Below are 20,408 nucleotides of genomic sequence, written 5' to 3' on the forward strand. Positions count from 1 at the left end.
GCATGTATGCAGCAGCCCCCATCATTCACAATGACAGGAGGCTGCTGCATAGTAGCTTCTATGGAGTCCCTGCCTGTTGTAGTAATTCAATGATTGCTTGTTATAGTTCCCTATGGAAGCTAAAAAACGGTGTTAAAAAAAAAAAATATATATATAATATATATATATATATACACACACATATATACATATAAAAATTCTAATCACCCCCTTTCCCCAAAATGAAAAAAAAAAAAAACATACCTCATGGATATTCCGCCGCGTGCAAAAACACCCATACTATCAAAACATCTATTCCATACAGAAAAAAGCAAAATGAAGAAAGTATCAAAATGGTGGTTTGCTGTTTTTTGGTCGCTTCACCTCCCACAAAAAATTTAATAAAAAGTGATCAAAAAGTTGTACACACCCCAGAATAATAGCAATGCCAAATACAGATCACCCTGCAAAAAAATGAGCCCTTACACAGCTCCATACACACAATTACAAAAAAGTTATAGGAGGTCAGATGATGATGACAAAAAAAAGATTTTTTTCAAGCTTTATTTATTTTTTTGTATCAAAATACAAAAATAAAAATTAAATATACATATCTGGTATCGCCGGATTCATACTCACCTGGAGAATGAATAGCACTAGTCAGTTTTACCGCACAGTGAATGCCATATAAAAAAAAAAAAAAGGCAGGATTTAGTCCCCCCCCCCCCCCAATTCCGCCCCATTAGGATTTTTTTCCCACTACATCCTATGCATTATTAAATGGTGGCATTAGAAAGTACAACTTGTCCCTCAAAAAACAAGCCCTCATATGGCTACCTATGGCTCTGGGAAGACAGGGAGCGAAAAACGAAAACGCAAAAATGGAAAATTGTATTTACTCTTACAGCAGTTAAAGCCAAATTATTGGGAGCAGGCGTTCCATGGAACACCGATTCTCAATAATTGGTCCATGTAAGCCATGGATGTCCAACTCATGGCCCTCCAGATGTTGCAAAACTACAACTCCCATCATTCCCTAATAGCTGCAGTATGCCCAGGCATGATGGGAGTTGTAGTTTTGCAACAGCTGGAGGGCCACGAGTTTGACATCCCTGATGTAAGCCTTCTCATACATGATGTGTTACCCTAAGTAATCAGGGATGATAATCAGTAGAACTGAATTGGGTGGAAGAATTGCTGTGACAATCGTTCCTCTCTCATTTACATAGTGTAATAGGCTGATGCAAATGACTGCTGCCCGTCCTGCCCGAACATTGAGCAATATTGTATCAGCTTTACCTTTTCAAGCAGTAGCTTATAGGCTGAGAATTGGGGAAATGATCAGGGAAGAGCTGGTCTTCAGGCCTGAACTTCCTGAATGATATGTGGGCAAGAAACTTAAAGGGATTGTCCGAGTTCTATAATGCTCCCCCCCCTCTTGCCTGGTATCCTCACAGGCCGTGACAGATACAAGCCTCCCTAGCATCGAGGGTGACGCTAGGGAGGCTCGTTCAGTCGCGGCCTGCTATTGACTGCCCTGGCTTGATGCTGGATGTTTTCAAAATTAGAAACTGCGAGTAAAGCAGGCAATTTGGAAAATACATGCCAATTATTAACTGGCATATATTGAGGATTTAGATAACTTGGGACTTAGTTAATGACATGGGACAACCCTTTTAAATTCCATATTTCATTATTTCAGCACAGTTCATAAAATATATACTCGTACAATTCAATCACTTCAAGGCTTTTATTACAAACATTTGTCTCTCCAGGTTAACTGATAAGTGTACGATAGGTGAGGGTCGGACTGCTGGGAACCTGACCAATCACTAAAATAGAGGTCCCGAGGCCCCTTTTCTAGAGGCATTTGAATAGAACGGTCACACGTCTCACTCCATTCAATGTCTAAGGGACTGATGGAGACAGTCAAGTAAAGCGCTTGGGTATCTCCACAATAAAAATTGACAGTGCATGTAATTCATACTGAGACTTGATAAATATATGAGATGCCTAAGCCAATAAAAGTATAGATCAATGTTTAAGTCATTTTTTTATTGTGATTTAGCTCAAAAGTTGAGCAAGTGCAGAGTCCAGGTCTGGATATAGAAAGGAAAATCCACTTTGCAGGGTCCTTTTTGGGACTACTCGCTGACCCTCCAGAAGCATTGGAGCTCTGTCACTCCCAAACAGTAACTGAACAGCAAAGCCTGGAGTGAATAAGAAGGCAGGACGTCCCAGTGCCTTGCTTAGGGCCCCTGTGAAGTCAGCATTGGTGTCTGCAACTGAAGAGGGTGATACTGCATTCAATATACCACCAGCTTTTCCTTCCTGCTCAATAGTGTGACATAAGAGTCTGCAGAGATCTTCAATGTGAATCCAAGGAAATGGCTGCTTTCCAGAACCAAGTACACCACCAAGACACAACCGGAAGGGCCACAGCATTGTAGGAAGAGCACCACCATTTCGACCCAAAACTACACCTAACAGACAGAGGAAAGGGTTAATTAAGTTACAAATCATTGTAAAGTAAGGCCCCTTTCACACGGGCGAGAATTTCGTGCGGGTGCAACGCGTGAGGTGAGCGCATTGCGCCCGCACTGAATCCGGACCCATTCACTTCAATTGGGCTGTTCAGATGAGCGTGATTTTCACGCATCACTTGTGCGTTGTGTGAAAAAATAAATAAATAAATAAAAATCGCAGCATGTTCTATATTCTACGTTTTTCACGCGCAGGCCCCATAGAAATGAATGTGTCTGCATGAAAATCGCAAGCAAGTGCGGATGCAATGCGATTTTTTTTCACGCATGGTCGCTAGGAGATGATGTTAGTAAATTGATAAAAGTCAATTCACTGTATTATTTTCCCTTATAACATGGTTATAAAGGAAAATAATAGCATTCTGAATACAGAATGCTTACTAAAAATGTGGCTTTAGGGGTTAAAAAATAAAAATAAAAAATTAACTCACCTCATCCTGTTTGTGCAGCTGGCATCATCTTTTTTCTTCTTCTTTCAGGACCTGCCACGTGGTGAGCGCGATTAGGTCATCAAAGGTCCTTTGGCAGGTCCTGAAAGAAGAAATAAGAAGATGCCGGCCGCGCAAACAGGATGAGGCAAGTTAATTTTTTGTTTTTTAACACCTCAATCTACATTTTACTAAGCAGTCTTTATTAAGAATGCGATTATTTTCCATTATAACCATGTTATAAGGGAAAATAATAAAATCTACAGACCAAACCCAAACTTCAGTGAAGAAGTCTAGGTTCGGGTCTGGGTACCACAGTCAGTTTTTTATCACGCGCGTGCAAAACGCATTGCACCCGCGCAATAAAAACTAAACATCGGAACGCAATCACAGTCAAAACTAACTGCAATTGGGTACCTACTTGGACGATTTTCCCTAATCGCAGACACAACGCACCTGGACCTAATCCGGACACGCTCGTCTGCAAGGGGCCTAAGGGTGCATTTATATCATCGTTTAGCTTTCCGTTCTTCTGATCCTTCAGAAGAGAGAGAAGGAAAAAAACAAAAAAAAAACAGGATCCTATGCATAACTGATGCAACAGGATCCGTTTTTTTGCTTCTCTCTCTCTTCTGATGGATCAGAAGAACAGAAAGCTAAACGGTGATGTGAACGCACCCTAAGAATTTCACAAGCAGAAAGTCCAATACATCAACCTCAATGTGCCTGGTACTTCTCAAATGAATGTGGACTAAATAAAAATCCATAACATCTTAACTAAATTCCATTCTAGATAATGTACAAAAGTATTCAAAACTCACTCTGCTATGCCTGCCATATACTGCCTTCTTTAAAAAAAAAAAAAAAAGTCTCAATGTCTATAAAAATCCTACACGGACGTTGTGTAAGCCCATAATAAACTAACGGAGCTCCAAACCATAACCGGATATCAATTAAGAAGAAGTTCTGCTTACCTGTTCGTACTTTAACCAGCTGGGTGACTGGATTGCCCTCAGTACCAGGCAGCTCTGCTGCACTCTCCCAGTCTCTCACAAGGCGAGACAAAAAGTCTGCATTGCCACCAGGACTGTCTTCAGTATACTGCTGGGTCTGACTGGGTGGATAATATCCTTGGAGGGCAAAGGGGCAGATATGAGGACAGGATAGCTCTCAGGTGGAAAAATGTTCATAGTGGTAAAATGCCTCATTTAAGCTTACCCACTCCGGTGGCTACCACCCAAGTGTGTGGAGGGCTCGGAGACTGGCTAATAGCTTGAGTAACAGTGCGCGTAGTCTCAATCCTGCTGTCAATGACTTCCTGTTTGAACTGCTCGGTCCATCTAGCACACAAGACAAGGATTTTATTTCTCAAACACTAGCTGGTGCTATATAGAAAATGCCTATGTCTTGTCCGCAATTGCATGGCTGCATAACCGAACTACGCATGCGGACAGCACACTGTGTGCTGTCCGCATCTTTTGTGGCCCCATTAAAATGAATGGGTCCTCGTCTGTTCCGCAAAAGGAACGGATGGGGACCCAGAATTACGGTTGCGTCAATGTACCCTTAGGGCTCATTCAGACGACTATATGAATGGGTCCGCATCCGTTCAGCAATTTTGTAAAAAGGGTGTGGACCTATTAATTTCAACAGGGCCGCAAAAGATGCGGAGAGCGTGTCTCAATACTGGAATTAGCAACACAACTATCGTGTCTGCAATAAGGCAGTCTGAATTCCTACTTCAGTTCAGAAGTTCCGTCCTCCCATCCTTTCTGAATTGCCATCAATAGAAATTGAGCCCAGCTCAGAGAACAAGGAAGGGGGAGGGGGATCTGTGGATGGCACTGTTTAGGGGAGGGGGATCTGTGGATGGCACTGATTAGGGGAGGGGGTTCTGTGGATGGCACTGTTTAGGGGAGGGGGTTCTGTGGATGGCACTGTTTAGGGGAGGGGACTCAGCTCCCTGCTGTTGTGTGTACTATGCACAGGGCAGCAGGGAGAGTGTAAAGTCCTATTTACCCTGATAGAGCTCTATTAGGGTGAATATGACAAGGGTTCTAGCCCTTAAGGAGGCTAATAGTTATTAAATAAAAAGTAAAAAAAAAAAAAAAAAAAATATTGAAACACGCCCCCCCCCCCCCCCAAATATAGAAAACAATATATCGCGATATATATCGCAATATAGATTTTAGGCCATATCGCCCACCCCTATGAAAATGTCTGACTGTAATGAGACCAAGGAGAAATATTTCTCCAGAACCCACTTCTGTAAACCTTCATGGCTTAGGGCATCGCTTGGACTCTACTGTAGCCATATGGCAATAAAGCTAGAAGACTGGAGCCTATAGGTTCCATCATAAAGAAAACAAGAATACTTTATAAAGGGAAGTTCTGACGTTTTTCAGGTAAATGTACAATTGGGTAAAAAAAAAAGGAAGACCTGAAACATCCAGCAGTATGTAATATTCCAGATAAGTTCGCAGCATGATATGATGAAGGTAAGTTTACATGTCACCATAGGCTGCAGCTTCTACTCCACATAGGACGACATCTATTATACTGCATTGTCATGTCAATGATCAGATATCTTAGGAATAATGACCAGCAGTTTCCACTTGGAGAATGAGGATGTGAAAACATGAAGTGCTCATATATTGCTTCCCATTTTGTTTTTTTTTGTGATCTTGGTTACTGGGGAAAAATATATTATCATAGAAGAGGTGGTTATAAAAAAAAAAAAAAAAAAAAAAAAAAGAAAAGTTTCAAAAGGGATTAACAAGACACCAACTTTTCAGCTTGGAAAGCACATATAAGATTCAGAGGGTTTTTCCTATCTTCTAAGGCTACTTTCACACTTGCGTTTGGGGTTCAGCTTGTGAGATCCGTTTGAGGGCTCTCACAAGCGTCCCCAAACGGATCCGTACATCCCCAATGCATTCTGAATGGATGCAGATCCGTTCAGAATGCATCAGTTTGGCTCCGTTCCACCTCCATTCCGCTCAGGAGGCGGACACCCAAACGCTGCTTGCAGCGTTCGGGTGTCCGCCTGGCCGTGCGGAGCCAAACGGAACTGTCCTGACTTACAATGTAAGTCAATGGGGACGGATCCATTTGATGTTGACACAATATGGTGCAATTTCAAACAGATCTGTCCCCCATTGACTTTCAATGTAAAATCAGGACGGATCCATCTGACTAACAATTAGACTTAGACATTTTTCTGAAATAGAATGCAGACGGATCCGTTCTGAACAGATCCCATCGTTTGCATTATAGGTGCGGATCCATCTGTGCAGATACCAGACGAATCCGCACCGAACACAAGTGTGAAAGTAGCCTAAAGGAGTAACCTGTTCATAAGATATGCCATCAGTTTATGACTAGAGGGGGTCCAACCTCTGAAACACCCAGCGATCCGGAGAACAAAGTGGATGTAGTGCTGCATCTCCTTTGCACTTTTTTACTTTTACCTGCACAGTGGTGCCCAAGTTATCCTCTATGAATGGTAGTGCGGCTCCAAGTGAATGTGATTGGCTGCAGATTCCTGCAAAGCAAAGTAGCTAGGAGCACCACTGAGCATCGAAAACGAAGAAGTGGACACAGCGCTAAGCCAGTGCTATGTCCCCTCCATTCACAGGATCGGTGGGATCACTGATCATAGTTTGGAGGCATATGGTCGGGATAGGCTATCACTTTATAAGATTACCCTTAAAGAGGTTGTCCCATCTCACACAAGGCTGACTTACCGCTAGGATATTCCACTAATGTCAGACATGTCTCGCCTCCGAGACCCACACCCATCTCTAGAACAGGGCCCCCAAAGCAAAACTGAAAGCACTGTGCATGCGCAGTATGTTCTCCTTTTACTTCTATGGGCGTTCTGAAAAGAGCCAAGCGAGAGTGCTTGGCTATTTCCAGAACTCCCACAGAAGTGAATGGAGAGGGCACTGCACAAGCGCACAGTGGCTGCACTAGCGTGGGTGCACCCTTGTTCACTTTGAAGGCTTTGTTCTAGAGGTAGGTGTGAGTCCGAGAGGTAGGACCCACACCAAAGTGATATTGGTAGAATATGCTAGCCATATGCCACCAATGTGTGGAACGGGCCAACCCCTTTAAAGGAAAAAGAAACAACAAAAGAGGGTCTCACCCAAAACCAACAGAGTGGCTATTACACCAGCTGCAGTCTGACACCAGGGACAAAATATTAGACTGACCTGAATTATGGATACTTAAAAAGGTACAGGTTTGACTGTGTAACCCACCCCTTTAATCTGGATCAGAATCATATGCTATATTTTGTCATATACATGGGATACAATCATTTTATCAACAACAACAAAATATCTTAATCAGAAACGAACCAAGGTTACATTTAGAATCATAAAGTATTAATGATGGCAAAACGAGTATCCCTCTGCTTGATGTCTCACCTCTTCAGGGGGTTCAGTACATTCTCTCCTGCCAAGTTCACAACTGCATCACATGGTGGCAAACCCTTTTTGGAGACATCTGTCTATTAGACAAAAAAAGAAGAAAAGTTCAAAAATGGAGCATATATAAATTCATGCCGTCCGGTACGAGGAAGAACGTGTTGCTTTACGACTCTGCATGCGTTTTTTCTGTTTAGTTCTTGTATACAAGCTACACAGCGACAGCAAGTCTCATGGCAAAATGGGTACAGCTACAAGGCGACATTTTTAGTACAACATGTAATGTATTTCAATGGTGTCGCAATGTGACATATAATATACTGCGATGTGACAGTTGAGAAAAAACAAATCTGATTTGGATGGGACTCCACTGAATTACATTACATGAAATGTTTCTCAACTTTGTCGCCATGTAGCCCTAGCCTAAAGCTTAATCATTGTATAATAAAAAGGTATGCAACTTTCTAATGTTAAAATACACTGTATACGGGATTACACAGCCTCTGGAGGTAGAAAAGAACTACTGTATTCTTTTCACAGGAAGCATTAAAGTAGAGAGGGGGACAACCTCATGCCAGGTGAACCAGAGGTCCCGAAGCAACTGTGTGTTGCCCAGCAAGTATCATGCGAGGGTTCTGTGCTAATTAATAGGGCTTGTGCAGGATACTTGCTGGGCAAAAAAACATCCTGCAAAATGAGATAAGTATTATAGTGATGGGTTAAGTATTCAAAATTAGTCAAGTCCAGCTACAGCCTAACCCTAACAAAAATATAAATGATTAAAGTTTAATATTACTTATGACAAACACATTGTCCACGTAATGTCCAGGCCTACACCAGACCACCCAGATAATTAAGCTTTTGGGGATGTTGGAGAGAGCCCTAGGCTATAATCCCTAATACTAGGCCCTGAGCCCAGGGGCGACTCCTGATGGTGGAGGCCCCCTGTCCTCGAACCTAACTGGACACTCCTGATGTGCCCTAACAAGTAAGGTGGTTGAGAGTCAGGATTAAATGTGGCGGGCTGGTGTAGGCGTGGACAAAGAGGATCAATAACACGCAATGCACAGTGTATACAGCCCTGTTGATACAAATAACCAGCAGGTACACGGTGCAGTAAACTACACTACAATTACATAAAGACACCAAATGAATGATAATCAATAATGTCACAGATCTAGTCTGTGTAAAGCCCCGACGCGTTTCCCCCACCGTGTGGGATCATCAGGGGGTGGATACATATAAGATAAATCATCAATAAGGATAATAAGGAAAAAACCATGTCAGACGGGTGGAGACCCAAACAATGTTGGCATCCCTATAATATAGCCGTCTAGCAGGCGGTGTCAAACGACATACATAGTTAAAAAAGGAAATTGGACCAGATAGTATTCCTGGGAGGTCTAGAGGGATAGACACAGTATCAAACGTCTTGATATAACGGGCATGTGCAACTCACATATGGCCATCAAAAATGGATGTCTGTAGAGAGAAAGATAATACACGCTATATATATGCGTTCAAGTGTACACAAGTTACACACCCACTATTGTGAGACGCCTCCACCGACACCTATCAGATTATAGGAGATCACTCACTAGAGTAAGGCAACATATAGAGCGCATACGTGATCGTGGTTGATGCCAAGAGGTACAGATGGCAGTCTTCTAAATAGTGGTGCTCTAGACAACAGGTTGTATTAATGTTGTCCACAGTCTGTTTAACTCACATCCAGTATGATGGGATACTAGAGAAATAGTAATAGATGAGATCACAGCGGAATATTCAGTACCCATGTAAAGTAACAACAGATAAACTAGTTACCTTTAAAGGTGATCTGGATAGTGTAGTCCGGCCCCTCAGGATCTGGCCGTCCACTAGTTGAAGTACATTATGATGATGAGTCCCTCAGATCCTATAAAGCCTCCCAGGGTCCACTGCTTGAGTGGACCCTGGGAGGCTTTATAGGATCTGAGGGACTCATCATCATAATGTACTTCAACTAGTGGACGGCCAGATCCTGAGGGGCCGGACTACACTATCCAGATCACCTTTAAAGGTAACTAGTTTATCTGTTGTTACTTTACATGGGTACTGGATATTCCGCTGTGATCTCATCTATTACTATTTCTCTAGTATCCCATCATACTGGATGTGAGTTAAACAGACTGTGGACAACATTAATACAACCTGTTGTCTAGAGCACCACTATTTAGAAGAGTGCCATCTGTACCTCTTGGCATCAACCACGATCACGTATGCGCTCTATATGTTGCCTTACTCTAGTGAGTGATCTCCTATAATCTGATAGGTGTCGGTGGAGGCGTCTCACAATAGTGGGTGTGTAACTTGTGTACACTTGAACGCATATATATAGCGTGTATTATCTTTCTCTCTACAGACATCCATTTTTGATGGCCATATGTGAGTTGCACATGCCCGTTATATCAAGACATTTGATACTGTGTCTATCCCTCTAGACCTCCCAGGAATACTATCTGGTCCAATTTCCTTTTTTAACTATGTATGTCGTTTGACACCGCCTGCTAGACGGCTATATTATAGGGATGCCAACATTGTTTGGGTCTCCACCCGTCTGACATGGTTTTTTCCTTATTATCCTTATTGATGATTTATCTTATATGTATCCACCCCCTGATGATCCCACACGGTGGGGGGAAACGCGTCGGGGCTTTACACAGACTAGATCTGTGACATTATTGATTATCATTCATTTGGTGTCTTTATGTAATTGTAGTGTAGTTTACTGCACCGTGTACCTGCTGGTCATTTGTATCAACAGGGCTGTATACACTGTGCATTGCGTGTTATTGATCCTCTTTGTCCACGCCTACACCAGCCCGCCACATTTAATCCTGACTCTCAACCACCTTACTTGTTAGGGCACATCAGGAGTGTCCAGTTAGGTTCGAGGACAGGGGGCCTCCACCATCAGGAGTCGCCCCTGGGCTCAGGGCCTAGTATTAGGGATTATAGCCTAGGGCTCTCTCCAACATCCCCAAAAGCTTAATTATCTGGGTGGTCTGGTGTAGGCCTGGACATTACGTGGACAATGTGTTTGTCATACTTGCTGGGCATCAGCGACCCAACCATCCAGCATGCATTTGTGTCTCTCTCCACACCCAATGTTGCCTCGATAATCCCTTTAAGGGTCCATTCACACGTCCGTTGTTTCTTTCCTGATCTGTTCCTTTTTTTGCGGAACAGATCTGGACCCATTCATTTTCAATGGGTCCTGAAAAAAAAATCAGGACCCATTGAAAATGAATGGGTCCAGATCTGTTCCGCAAAAAAAGGAACAGATCAGGAAAGAAACAACGGACGTGTGAATGGACCCTAAAAAGTCCCCTTTTTTTGATAGTCTTACATTTATTTTGTTTTGTCTAGCTTCATTAACAAATCAGATGTACCCTTCTACCCCCATATGTGCACATAGAACAATTCCACTGATTCAATGATTTTCCTTTGGCTTTGTTCTATAAGAAACATTGATTGGCAGAGGTCCTATTGTAAAAACCCAGAGAGATCACTCTGAGATATCTGTAATGCTGCTGCCACTTATTTCACTATAGAATCTCCACAGCTCCTGGGACCACAAACTGGCATGTTCTCAGACCTATGGCTCTTTTTGACATTGAGGATGGAGCACCCTAATAACTCCAGAAACAAATGAAAATCATTACTAGAAGCACTCTCATAAGAGATCTCAGGGTCTGAACTGAAGCAAGGAACACCCCTTTTGTGATGTCATGTCTGCTATTCAAGTCAATGTAACGTGAATAAAGCTCTCTTCTACCATGGCTTGGGGGGGGGGGGGGAGAAGATGCATTCAAGAAACCAACTTGTGTTCCGGGCTCATTAGTAAAGCAGTATGATACATACATACATACATACTTATAATTAATTTGGCACCACACAAAGAAGATGAGAATCGCATGAATTGCGACGACAGGTGACATGACCTGGTAGGTAACGCTCAGTATTAAGCAGTGCCTACACTTCCCATTATGTGCTCACCTCTTCATGATGTTGGGGGTGTAACTCCGTCGTGACGAAGAGCGCCAGAACTACACATCTCAGTCAACTCCCCTTTAAACAGTATAACTGATATCTTTTGAAAATAAGGTTGCACTGTAACTTGTATATACCGTGTGATCAGACACAATGGGGGAGACACTGTAAGCTTAGACACAGGGTCTCAGGTTGGATGGTAGATGTGGTGGATCATTAGACACCTTTGGACAATTCCAGTGTGGAAAACAGGCTCCCGTCATGAACACTGCTCCAAACGCCATTACTGAAATATACTGACGGCAATATATTAGTATAATTCTGTGGAAAGAGGCAGAGACACGCAGCATTATAAATCAATATAAAACCGTGCGTCCTGGGAAAGGAGCAGTGTCAATATTGGGAAATCACGCTCCCACAGGAGCCCGTTTTCCACACTGGACAGTAACGTGACACCAACTATCAGCTGAGCTTGATTTGCTCTTTTAAGATATGTCTTGTCAAGTGAGGTGGAAAAAGTGGCTAAACACATAATAAATGTGGCGCAGGGCATGTACACCAGCTTTTGGTACATTTATCTTAGTAGTAGGTCCAGAGGCAGTACTGGGCCTGCCATGTTCTCCATCTACTAGAATGGATCCTGATAAACAAGTCTTTACATTTCCTACGATTTTTAGTTTGCTTCTGGTTTCCATGTTACTTGTTGAGTAAACCACACTTCCAGGTTCCTTACCCATGTGATCCTCTCCTGCCCAGGTTGGCGGGATATAATAGTGACTTGGTGCCCTCTGCTTTTCAATAACTGCGACAATGACTGACCAATAAACCCACTGCCTCCTCCTACAACGATAAAGCGGCATTGTTATTAGCATACAAGTGATTGAAAAAATCCTCCACCAAGACGCACCATATTAAGCTAGGTTCACATTAACGTTTTTAATTCCGGTATTCTGTTCCGCCATAGAAACAGGAACTGCCAAATCCGGCATATGCCAGATGCCCAACGAATCCTTTTCCGTATAAAGGGGGTCCGATTGGTTTCTGGCATAAATACCGGCATTCTGCCAGACAAAACACTGCTAAATACATTTTGTTCTCACTTTTCAAGGACTGTAATCCCTGTATTTTATAGCTTAGTACTTTTTTTTAATATTTCCATCTTAAAGGGGGTTGTACCATCTCAGACTCTGGGGGTATATTGCTATACTTAGAATGGATCCAACAAAGTCCCGGAGGGTGATATGTCCTCAAAGTCTGAGATGGTACAAACCCTTTAACTCCTTTCTGGATTCTGGAGGTTTTTATGTTTTCGTTTTTATTCCCTATTTAAATTTTTCTAGTTTTTTTTTTATAAATATATATATATATATATATATATTTATTTATTTATTTATATTAAAATATTTTTAAACTTTTTTTTTTTATAGCCCCTATAGGAGGCTACAAAATACAGTACTCATTTGATCACAACGTATACTATATTTTCCATTTAATGACACTATAAGTTGATTTTGCAGATATCCTATGTTGGCCTGTCACCTGCTGGCAAAGAGACCCAGCATATTAGAACGAACAACCGACATCCCTCAAGCACGACCGTGGCATCTAAATGGCGAAAAACCCGGAAGCACGAACTTCCAGATTAGGACTGGCTCCCCCGTGCAGCAATCGGGGAAGCTGGTCCTTTGTTCTAATGTGCCACCATAGGATAACCGCCAATGGAACTTATACTGTAGTTCCATGAAATCAAACTTGTAGCCTCATAGAGGGGTACAAAAAAAAGAAGATTTAAAAACAAAAACAAAAAAAAAGATTAATAACATTATTTTAATTAACCTCCTTCACCTGTAATTAAAAAAATATATATTAAAAAGTATAAAAAATAAAAATAAAGGATACAAATGTGGTGCCTTTGTAATCATACTGATCTAGAGAATGGAAAAATAAAAAAGTTATGGCTCTGTGAAGAGACATGAAAATGCAAAAACAAATAAATCACCTGTACTTAAGGGGTTAACCTCTGAAACCCACGTGTGTGTGTGTCTGTGTGTATATGTATATCTCCACATTAGAACACCAGTGACCAGTAACTTATAAATGTAATAAGTGAGCCACCTCACCGATAAGAACCCTCATAGCTGTACACAGAACTGCGGCGCTGCCGTCTACCCAGCACACGAGAGCAGCTCACACACTGGTTATACAATGGTAAAAGCTAAATACTACAGTTATACAACAGTCATGGCTAAATACCATGCGCGGCAAGGACCTTGTGCCGCCACGGGGGCACGTGACACGCTAAAGTCACGTGGGTTTGAAGCGGCAGGCTAATATCTACGTTAGCGGCTAAACTCCATGCAGGAAACGGACATGCCATGGGCTCTGGTAATAGACATTAGTGATATATACAAATAATAAGAACTAATCCTATTGATGGTGTTTACAGTGATTCACGTGGTGAGTTTAGGATGTCACGTGACCCCGTGATGTCAAAAAGTCCTTAAGGCGCATGGAGTTTAGGACACTATCCTTATTTAGCACGTTATGTGATCACTAGAGCTGCTACAGAAATGCACGTCTCTGTCTCCGCTATAGAGTGGCTGAAAAGGTTGTAACAAATGTCCGACAATACGAAGTTAACCATGGCAAAATGGCCGCCGCTGAGCTAAACTGGAGAGGCATTTTCCGAACTCTTCTCATGTGGCTTTCACTCTACACATAGACGTAGACTGCGGAAAGTTGTGTAACCTCCGTGGCGCTCATAAGCGCCCTCGTGTGTTCACTTGGGTGTAAGCTTTTTTTTCCACTGTGTTGAAATGGTAGTGTCTTGAAATATAGGGTGACTATCTCTCTCATAACCTTTTTAGGACAGGAATATAATCTGGGTATTGCTCTTGGATGCCCACTTGTTTCCCTTACTTGCAGACACAATGATTTCTCTGGGTCCACAAAAAAAAAAAAAAAAACACCCATATGTCCACTCAGCAAACTATACATGTCCTATTCTTGTCCTTTCTGTAGATGCAGGGATCCTCCCTAATTTTCAAAAACAATCCTTGCAAATTTGGGCAGAGCTTCCATAAGTGAAGTGAATGAGTCCAATCAGAGAATATGTCGCCTGTCCCTGGATATAATGTACTATGGTAACTTATTTATGTGTACAGCTGCTGGTACGGTGGTTTCTATATAGATCAGTATGGTGGTATTCATTCACTTGGTGGTGGTAATTTGTGTTCATGGTCTGGCGGTGTTTTTATCTGGTATTAATATTATTATTGTTAATATAAAGGGGTTTTATGAGATACAGATATGGATGACCTACGCTCAGGATAGGTCATCAGCAGAGATGAGCGAATTTCCGCTTATGAAATTAGTTTGCAAATCGTTTACTGGTAAAAGCAGAATTGCGTTATGGATTCTATTACCACGAACCATAACACAATTCTATGACAGAATGCATAACGGAATGCAAGCAGTGTGCGTAGGCCGGCGCCAACCCAGTGGGGCTGCAACTATTCCCCAATTAAATCGAGTATCTCGACACAGAAAAATCCTCGATGCAAATTTTTTGCATAGCGTATTCGTTTGTGCCATGTGACCACGGAACATGAGTGAAGCTTTTGCTATTACTCACGCACCGTGGTCACCTGCTGGCCCGCACAGCTCTGTACTGGATCCTGATGTACACACATCGTAAGGACATAAGGACATAGTGTACGTAAGTGCGCACTATGACCTGACGCTGTGTGACGTTAAGTCCCAGTTCATCGCGGTGAAGAAGAGGATGGAAGAGCTGTGGAGTGTCATCGACTCCCCTACAGGAAAGGTAAGTATTTCACTGTTGCTGGGGACTGATAGCTAGGAGCAGGAGATGGTAGCACTGGGGGAGTAACTAATGGCATGGGGGCGTGATGGCACTGGGAGGAGCTGATGGTATTGGGGGGGCGTGTACATCATCAGTGACTGACAGCTATCTATGTATACACACTTACACAGAGAATGCTATCAATCACTGATAATGCCCCCCCATGTACAACTATCAGTGATTGACAGCTAGCTCTGTATACACAGTTACATAGAGAATGTTATCAATCACTGATAACACCTCCTGTGTACATCTATCAGTGACTGACAGCTATCTATGTATACACACTTACACAGAGAATACTATCAATCACTGATAGCGGCCTGGTCCTTCCCTCCTTCCTGCCTGCAAGCTGCAGTCTGCATACTGATCTATAATAGCAAGCATTAGGGAATAATGAGTCCTCCATACATGAGCAACATGATGTTATTATACTGAGGAGGTCAAAACTTGTTCATACAGTATAACGTCTCCTTGTGGCCCCCATACAGTATAACGTCTCCTTGTGGCCCCCATACAGTATAACATCTCCTTGTGGCCCCCATACAGTATAACGTCACCTTGTGCCTCCATACAGTATAATGTCTCCTTGTTGTCCCTTATACAATATAATGTCCCCTAGTGGCTGCCCCCATACAGTATAATGTCCCCTAGTGGCTGCCCCCATACAGTATAACGTCTCCTTGGGGCTGCCCCATACAGTATAACTTCTCCTTGTGGCCGCCACCATACAGTATAACGTCTCCTTGTGGCTGCCCTACATAGTATACCGTCACCTTGTGGCTGCCCCCATACAGTATAACGTCTCATTGTGGCTACCCTACACAGTATAACATCTCCTTGTGGCTGCCCCCATACAGTATAACATCACCTTGTGGCTGCCCCCATACAGTATAACATCTCCTTGTGGCTGCCCCCATACTAGGGCTGCACGATATGGGAATTTTGTGCGATTGCGATTAGGGCCCTAAAAATTGCGACAACGATATGCGATGCGATATTTTAAAGGAATTGTGCTAGAGGTCTATTTGCTTGGATTTTCCCATATGAGCCGCTGACGCGGCTGGGTATGACTGTGTTGTGGGGGACCTGTGGAGGACGCTGTGTTGTGGGGGACCTGTGGAGGACGCTGTGTTGTGGGGGACCTGTGGAGGACCCTGTGTTGTGGGGGACCTGTGGAGGACGCTGTGTTGTGGGGGACCTGTGGAGGACGCTGTGTTGTGGGGGACCTGTGGAGGACGCTGTGTTGTGGGGGACCTGTGGAGGACGCTGTGTTGTGGAGGACCTGTGGAGGACGCTGTGTTGTGGGGGACCTGTGAAGGACACTTATGGGGGACCTGTGGGGGACCTGTGGAGGACGCTGTGTTGTGGGGGACCTGTGGAGGACGCTGTGTTGTGGAGGACCTGTGGAGGACGCTGTGTTGTGGGGGACCTGTGAAGGACGCTGTGTTGTGGGGGACCTGTGGAGGACACTTATGGGGGACCTGTGGAGGATGCTGTGTTGTGGGGGACCTGTGGAGGACGCTGTGTTGTGGGGGACCTGTGGAGGACGCTTATGGGGGACCTGTGGAGGACGCTTATGGGGGACCTGTGGAGGACGCTTATGGGGGACCTGTGGAGGACGCTTATGGGGGACCTGTGGAGGACGCTTATGGGGGACCTGTGGAGGACGCTTATGGGGGACCTGTGGAGGACGCTTATGGGGGACCTGTGGAGGACGCTTATGGGGGACCTGTGGAGGACGCTTATGGGGGACCTGTGGAGGAAGCTTATGGGGGACCTGTGGAGGACGCTTATGGGGGACCTGTGGAGGACGCTTATGGGGGACCTGTGGAGGACGCTGTTATAGGGGATGAGTGGAGGACACATAGGGCCATGAGGGGGGCCAGCTTAAGAAATATAGCATCTTATGCTGGTCCTCCTCATGTGTCTAAACTGGGCACATAACTGCCTTTTGCATGTAAAGTGTTTTACTAGTGTGTGTGTGGGTGAAACAATCTCTCTCCTAACAGGTCCGGCCTCTGTACTCACTATGAATGCAATGCTCTGCAGCGAGCGGCAGCGAGGTGGCCGGCCGGCGCGTGACTGACGTCACTTAGTAACGCTCCTGCTTCCTGAAGTGGGAGGAGCGTTACTAAGTGACGTCAGTCACGCGCCGGCCACCTCGCTGCCGCTCACTGCAGAGCATTGCATTCATAGTGAGTACAGACGCCGGACCTGTTAGGAGAGAGATTGTTTCACCCACACACACAGTAGTAAAACACTTTACATGCAAAAGGCAGTTATGTGCGCGGGGCCCCTTTTATATATAATCGCGGCATTTTCGGGTCGGCCAAATCGCCATATCGCATTTGGCGATTATCGCGATTCGATTATTTTTTCGATTTATCGTGCAGCCCTACCCCATACAGTATAACATCTCCTTGTGGCTGCCCCCATACAGTATAACATCTCCTTGTGGCTGCCACCATACAGTATAACATCACCTTGTGGCTGCCCCCATACAGTATAACGTCTCCTTGTGGCTGCCCCCATACAGTATAACATCACCTTTTGGCTGCCACCATACAGTATAACATCACCTTGTGGCTGCCCCCATACAGTATAACGTCTCCTTGTGGCTGCCCCCATACAGTATAACATCACCTTTTGGCTGCCACCATACAGTATAACATCACCTTGTGGCTGCCCCCATACAGTATAACGTCTCCTTGTGGCTGCCCCCATACAGTATAACATCACCTTGTGGCTGCCCCCATACAGTATAACGTCTCCTTGTGGCTGCCACCTTACAGTATAACGTCTCCTTGTGGCTGCCCCCCATACAGTATAACGTCTCCTTGTGGCTGCCACCTTACAGTATAACGTCTCCTTGTGGCTGCCACCATACAGTATAACATCTCCTTGTGGCTGCCCCCATACAGTATAACATCTCCCTGTGGCTGCCCCCATACAGTATAACATCACCTTGTGGCTGCCCCCATACAGTATAACATCTCCTTGTGGCTGCCACCATACAGTATAACGTCTCCTTGTGGCTGCCACCATACAGTATAACATCACCTTGTGGCTGCCCCCATACAGTATAACGTCTCCTTGTGGCTGCCACCTTACAGTATAACATCACCTTGTGGCTGCCACCTTACAGTATAACATCACCTTGTGGCTGCCCCCATACAGTATAACATCACCTTGTGGCTGCCCCCATACAGTATAACATCACCTTGTGGCTGCCCCCATACAGTATAATGTCTCCTTGTGGCTGCCCCCATACAGTATAACATCACCTTGTGGCTGCCCCCATACAGTATAACATCACCTTGTGGCTGCCCCCATACAGTATAACATCACCTTGTGGCTGCCCCCATACAGTATAACATCACCTTGTGGCTGCCCCCATACAGTATAACATCACCTTGTGGCTGCCCCCATACAGTATAACGTCTCCTTGTGGCTGCCACCTTACAGTATAACATCTCCTTGTGGCTGCCCCCATACAGTATAACATCACCTTGTGGCTGCCCCCACACAGCATAATGTCTCCTTGTGTTTTTTTCTTTTAAATGCTGTAAGAAGGTACCTGGAATCATCGTGGTTGGAAGGTATGTTTTCAGTGGAACACATGGCAGGCCGGTTACAGAGAAACGCGGATGCCCTGTCCCGGGTACACTGTTTGACGTGTGTTCACCCACTGAGGGTTGAACAAAGGGGGGAGGTATGTAAGAAGGTACCTGGACTCATCGTGGATGGAAGGTATGTGTCACCGAGGTTCCTGGCCTCGGTGAAGTAAGAGCCAGTATTTTATGTGTCAGCAGCAGCTATTGCTAACTGACACCTTGAGATTTAGCATGGCTGTCCCTCTGACAGTGGAGCTCAGGAGTCTAAGTGCAATGAACTGAGGGCTGTGCTGGGATTTGAGGTTTGAGCCAGACTGGAGGACTCAGACCTCCTATGGACTTGATAAGGCTGAACTGCTAACAGGGTGTGGATTAACACCCAGGAGAAAAGGTGACTTTTTATTTATTGTTTATGGACTTTCCTTGTGTGTGAACAAACACCAAGCCACCTGCGTTTTGTGATACACCTTATCTGCATTTTGTTATACACCAATGTGTGAATAAACACCGCTGTTTGATTCAAGAACTGTGTACTTTGCCTCTATACTGCATCCGCCAGTCCTAACTATCAGAGCTTATCCCCACAACGGGTATTTATCGCGATAAATTTCTTAATATCGTTATCGTCTGAATATTTTTTATATCACCTAGCCTTATACTCGATACCATTCGATACCACGCAAAAAACAAACAAAAAAAAAAAACACTATTCTGCATTTTATGGAACGTCTGGCCCATAATAGAACAGTCCTATCCTATTTTGTGGGGGAACAAGGTGACACTGTTATTATTATTATTATTTTTACAACATTCACTGCATAGGAGATATTTTTTAATATTTTAATAGTTTGGACTTTTCGGACATGGCGATATGTAATTAGTTTATTTATTGTTTATCTACACTGCCTGTCAAAAAAAAGCTTGATTACGGCACGCATTCGCTGTGGCATTGTTTCGATAAGCTTCTGCAATGTCACAAGATTTATTTTCATGTTTTGCAGTGTGGCATTAATTTTTCACCAAGATCTTGCATTGATGATGGTAGTGTGACTGCTGCGCAAAGCCTTCTCCAGCACATCCCAAAGATTCTCAATGGGGTTAAGGTCTGGATTCTGTGTGAAAATGATATCTCATGCTCCCTGAACCATTCTTTCACAATTTGAGCCGGATGAATATTTTAGAATATGCCTGTGCCATCAGGGAAGAACAAATCCATTGATGGAATAACCTGGTCATTCAGTATGTATATATTCTTGGAGCACATGCTGTTGTTGAACCTAGACCTGACCAACTGCAGCAACCCCAGATCATAGCCCTGCCCCCACAGGCTTGTACAGTGGGCACTAGGCATGATGGGGTCATCACTTCATCTGCCTCTCTTCTTACCCTGATGCGCCCATCACTCTGGAACAGGGTAAATCTGGACTCAGACTACATGACCTTCTTCCATTGCTCCAGAGTCCAATCTGTATGCTCCCTAGCAAATTGAAGCCTTTTTTTCTGGTTTGCCTCAC

General features: G+C 44.0%; 1 protein-coding gene across 1 annotated transcript; it reads right to left on the bottom strand.

The window, feature by feature from the left end:
• Window positions 1-1,715: 1,715 nt before the first annotated feature.
• Window positions 1,716-13,685, bottom strand: SDR39U1 (short chain dehydrogenase/reductase family 39U member 1). The gene is made up of 6 exons (XM_044288308.1): window positions 13,533-13,685; window positions 12,146-12,252; window positions 7,381-7,463; window positions 4,169-4,290; window positions 3,925-4,080; window positions 1,716-2,462 (listed from the first exon to the last, which is right to left on the bottom strand). Exons 1-6 carry the CDS (start codon window positions 13,546-13,548, stop codon window positions 2,044-2,046), a joined length of 903 nt encoding a protein of 300 aa, XP_044144243.1. The 5' UTR covers window positions 13,549-13,685; the 3' UTR covers window positions 1,716-2,043.
• Window positions 13,686-20,408: the final 6,723 nt, after the last annotated feature.

Source organism: Bufo gargarizans, chromosome 1 (genome assembly GCF_014858855.1).
Source record: "Bufo gargarizans isolate SCDJY-AF-19 chromosome 1, ASM1485885v1, whole genome shotgun sequence".
Lineage (NCBI taxonomy): Eukaryota > Metazoa > Chordata > Amphibia > Anura > Bufonidae > Bufo > Bufo gargarizans.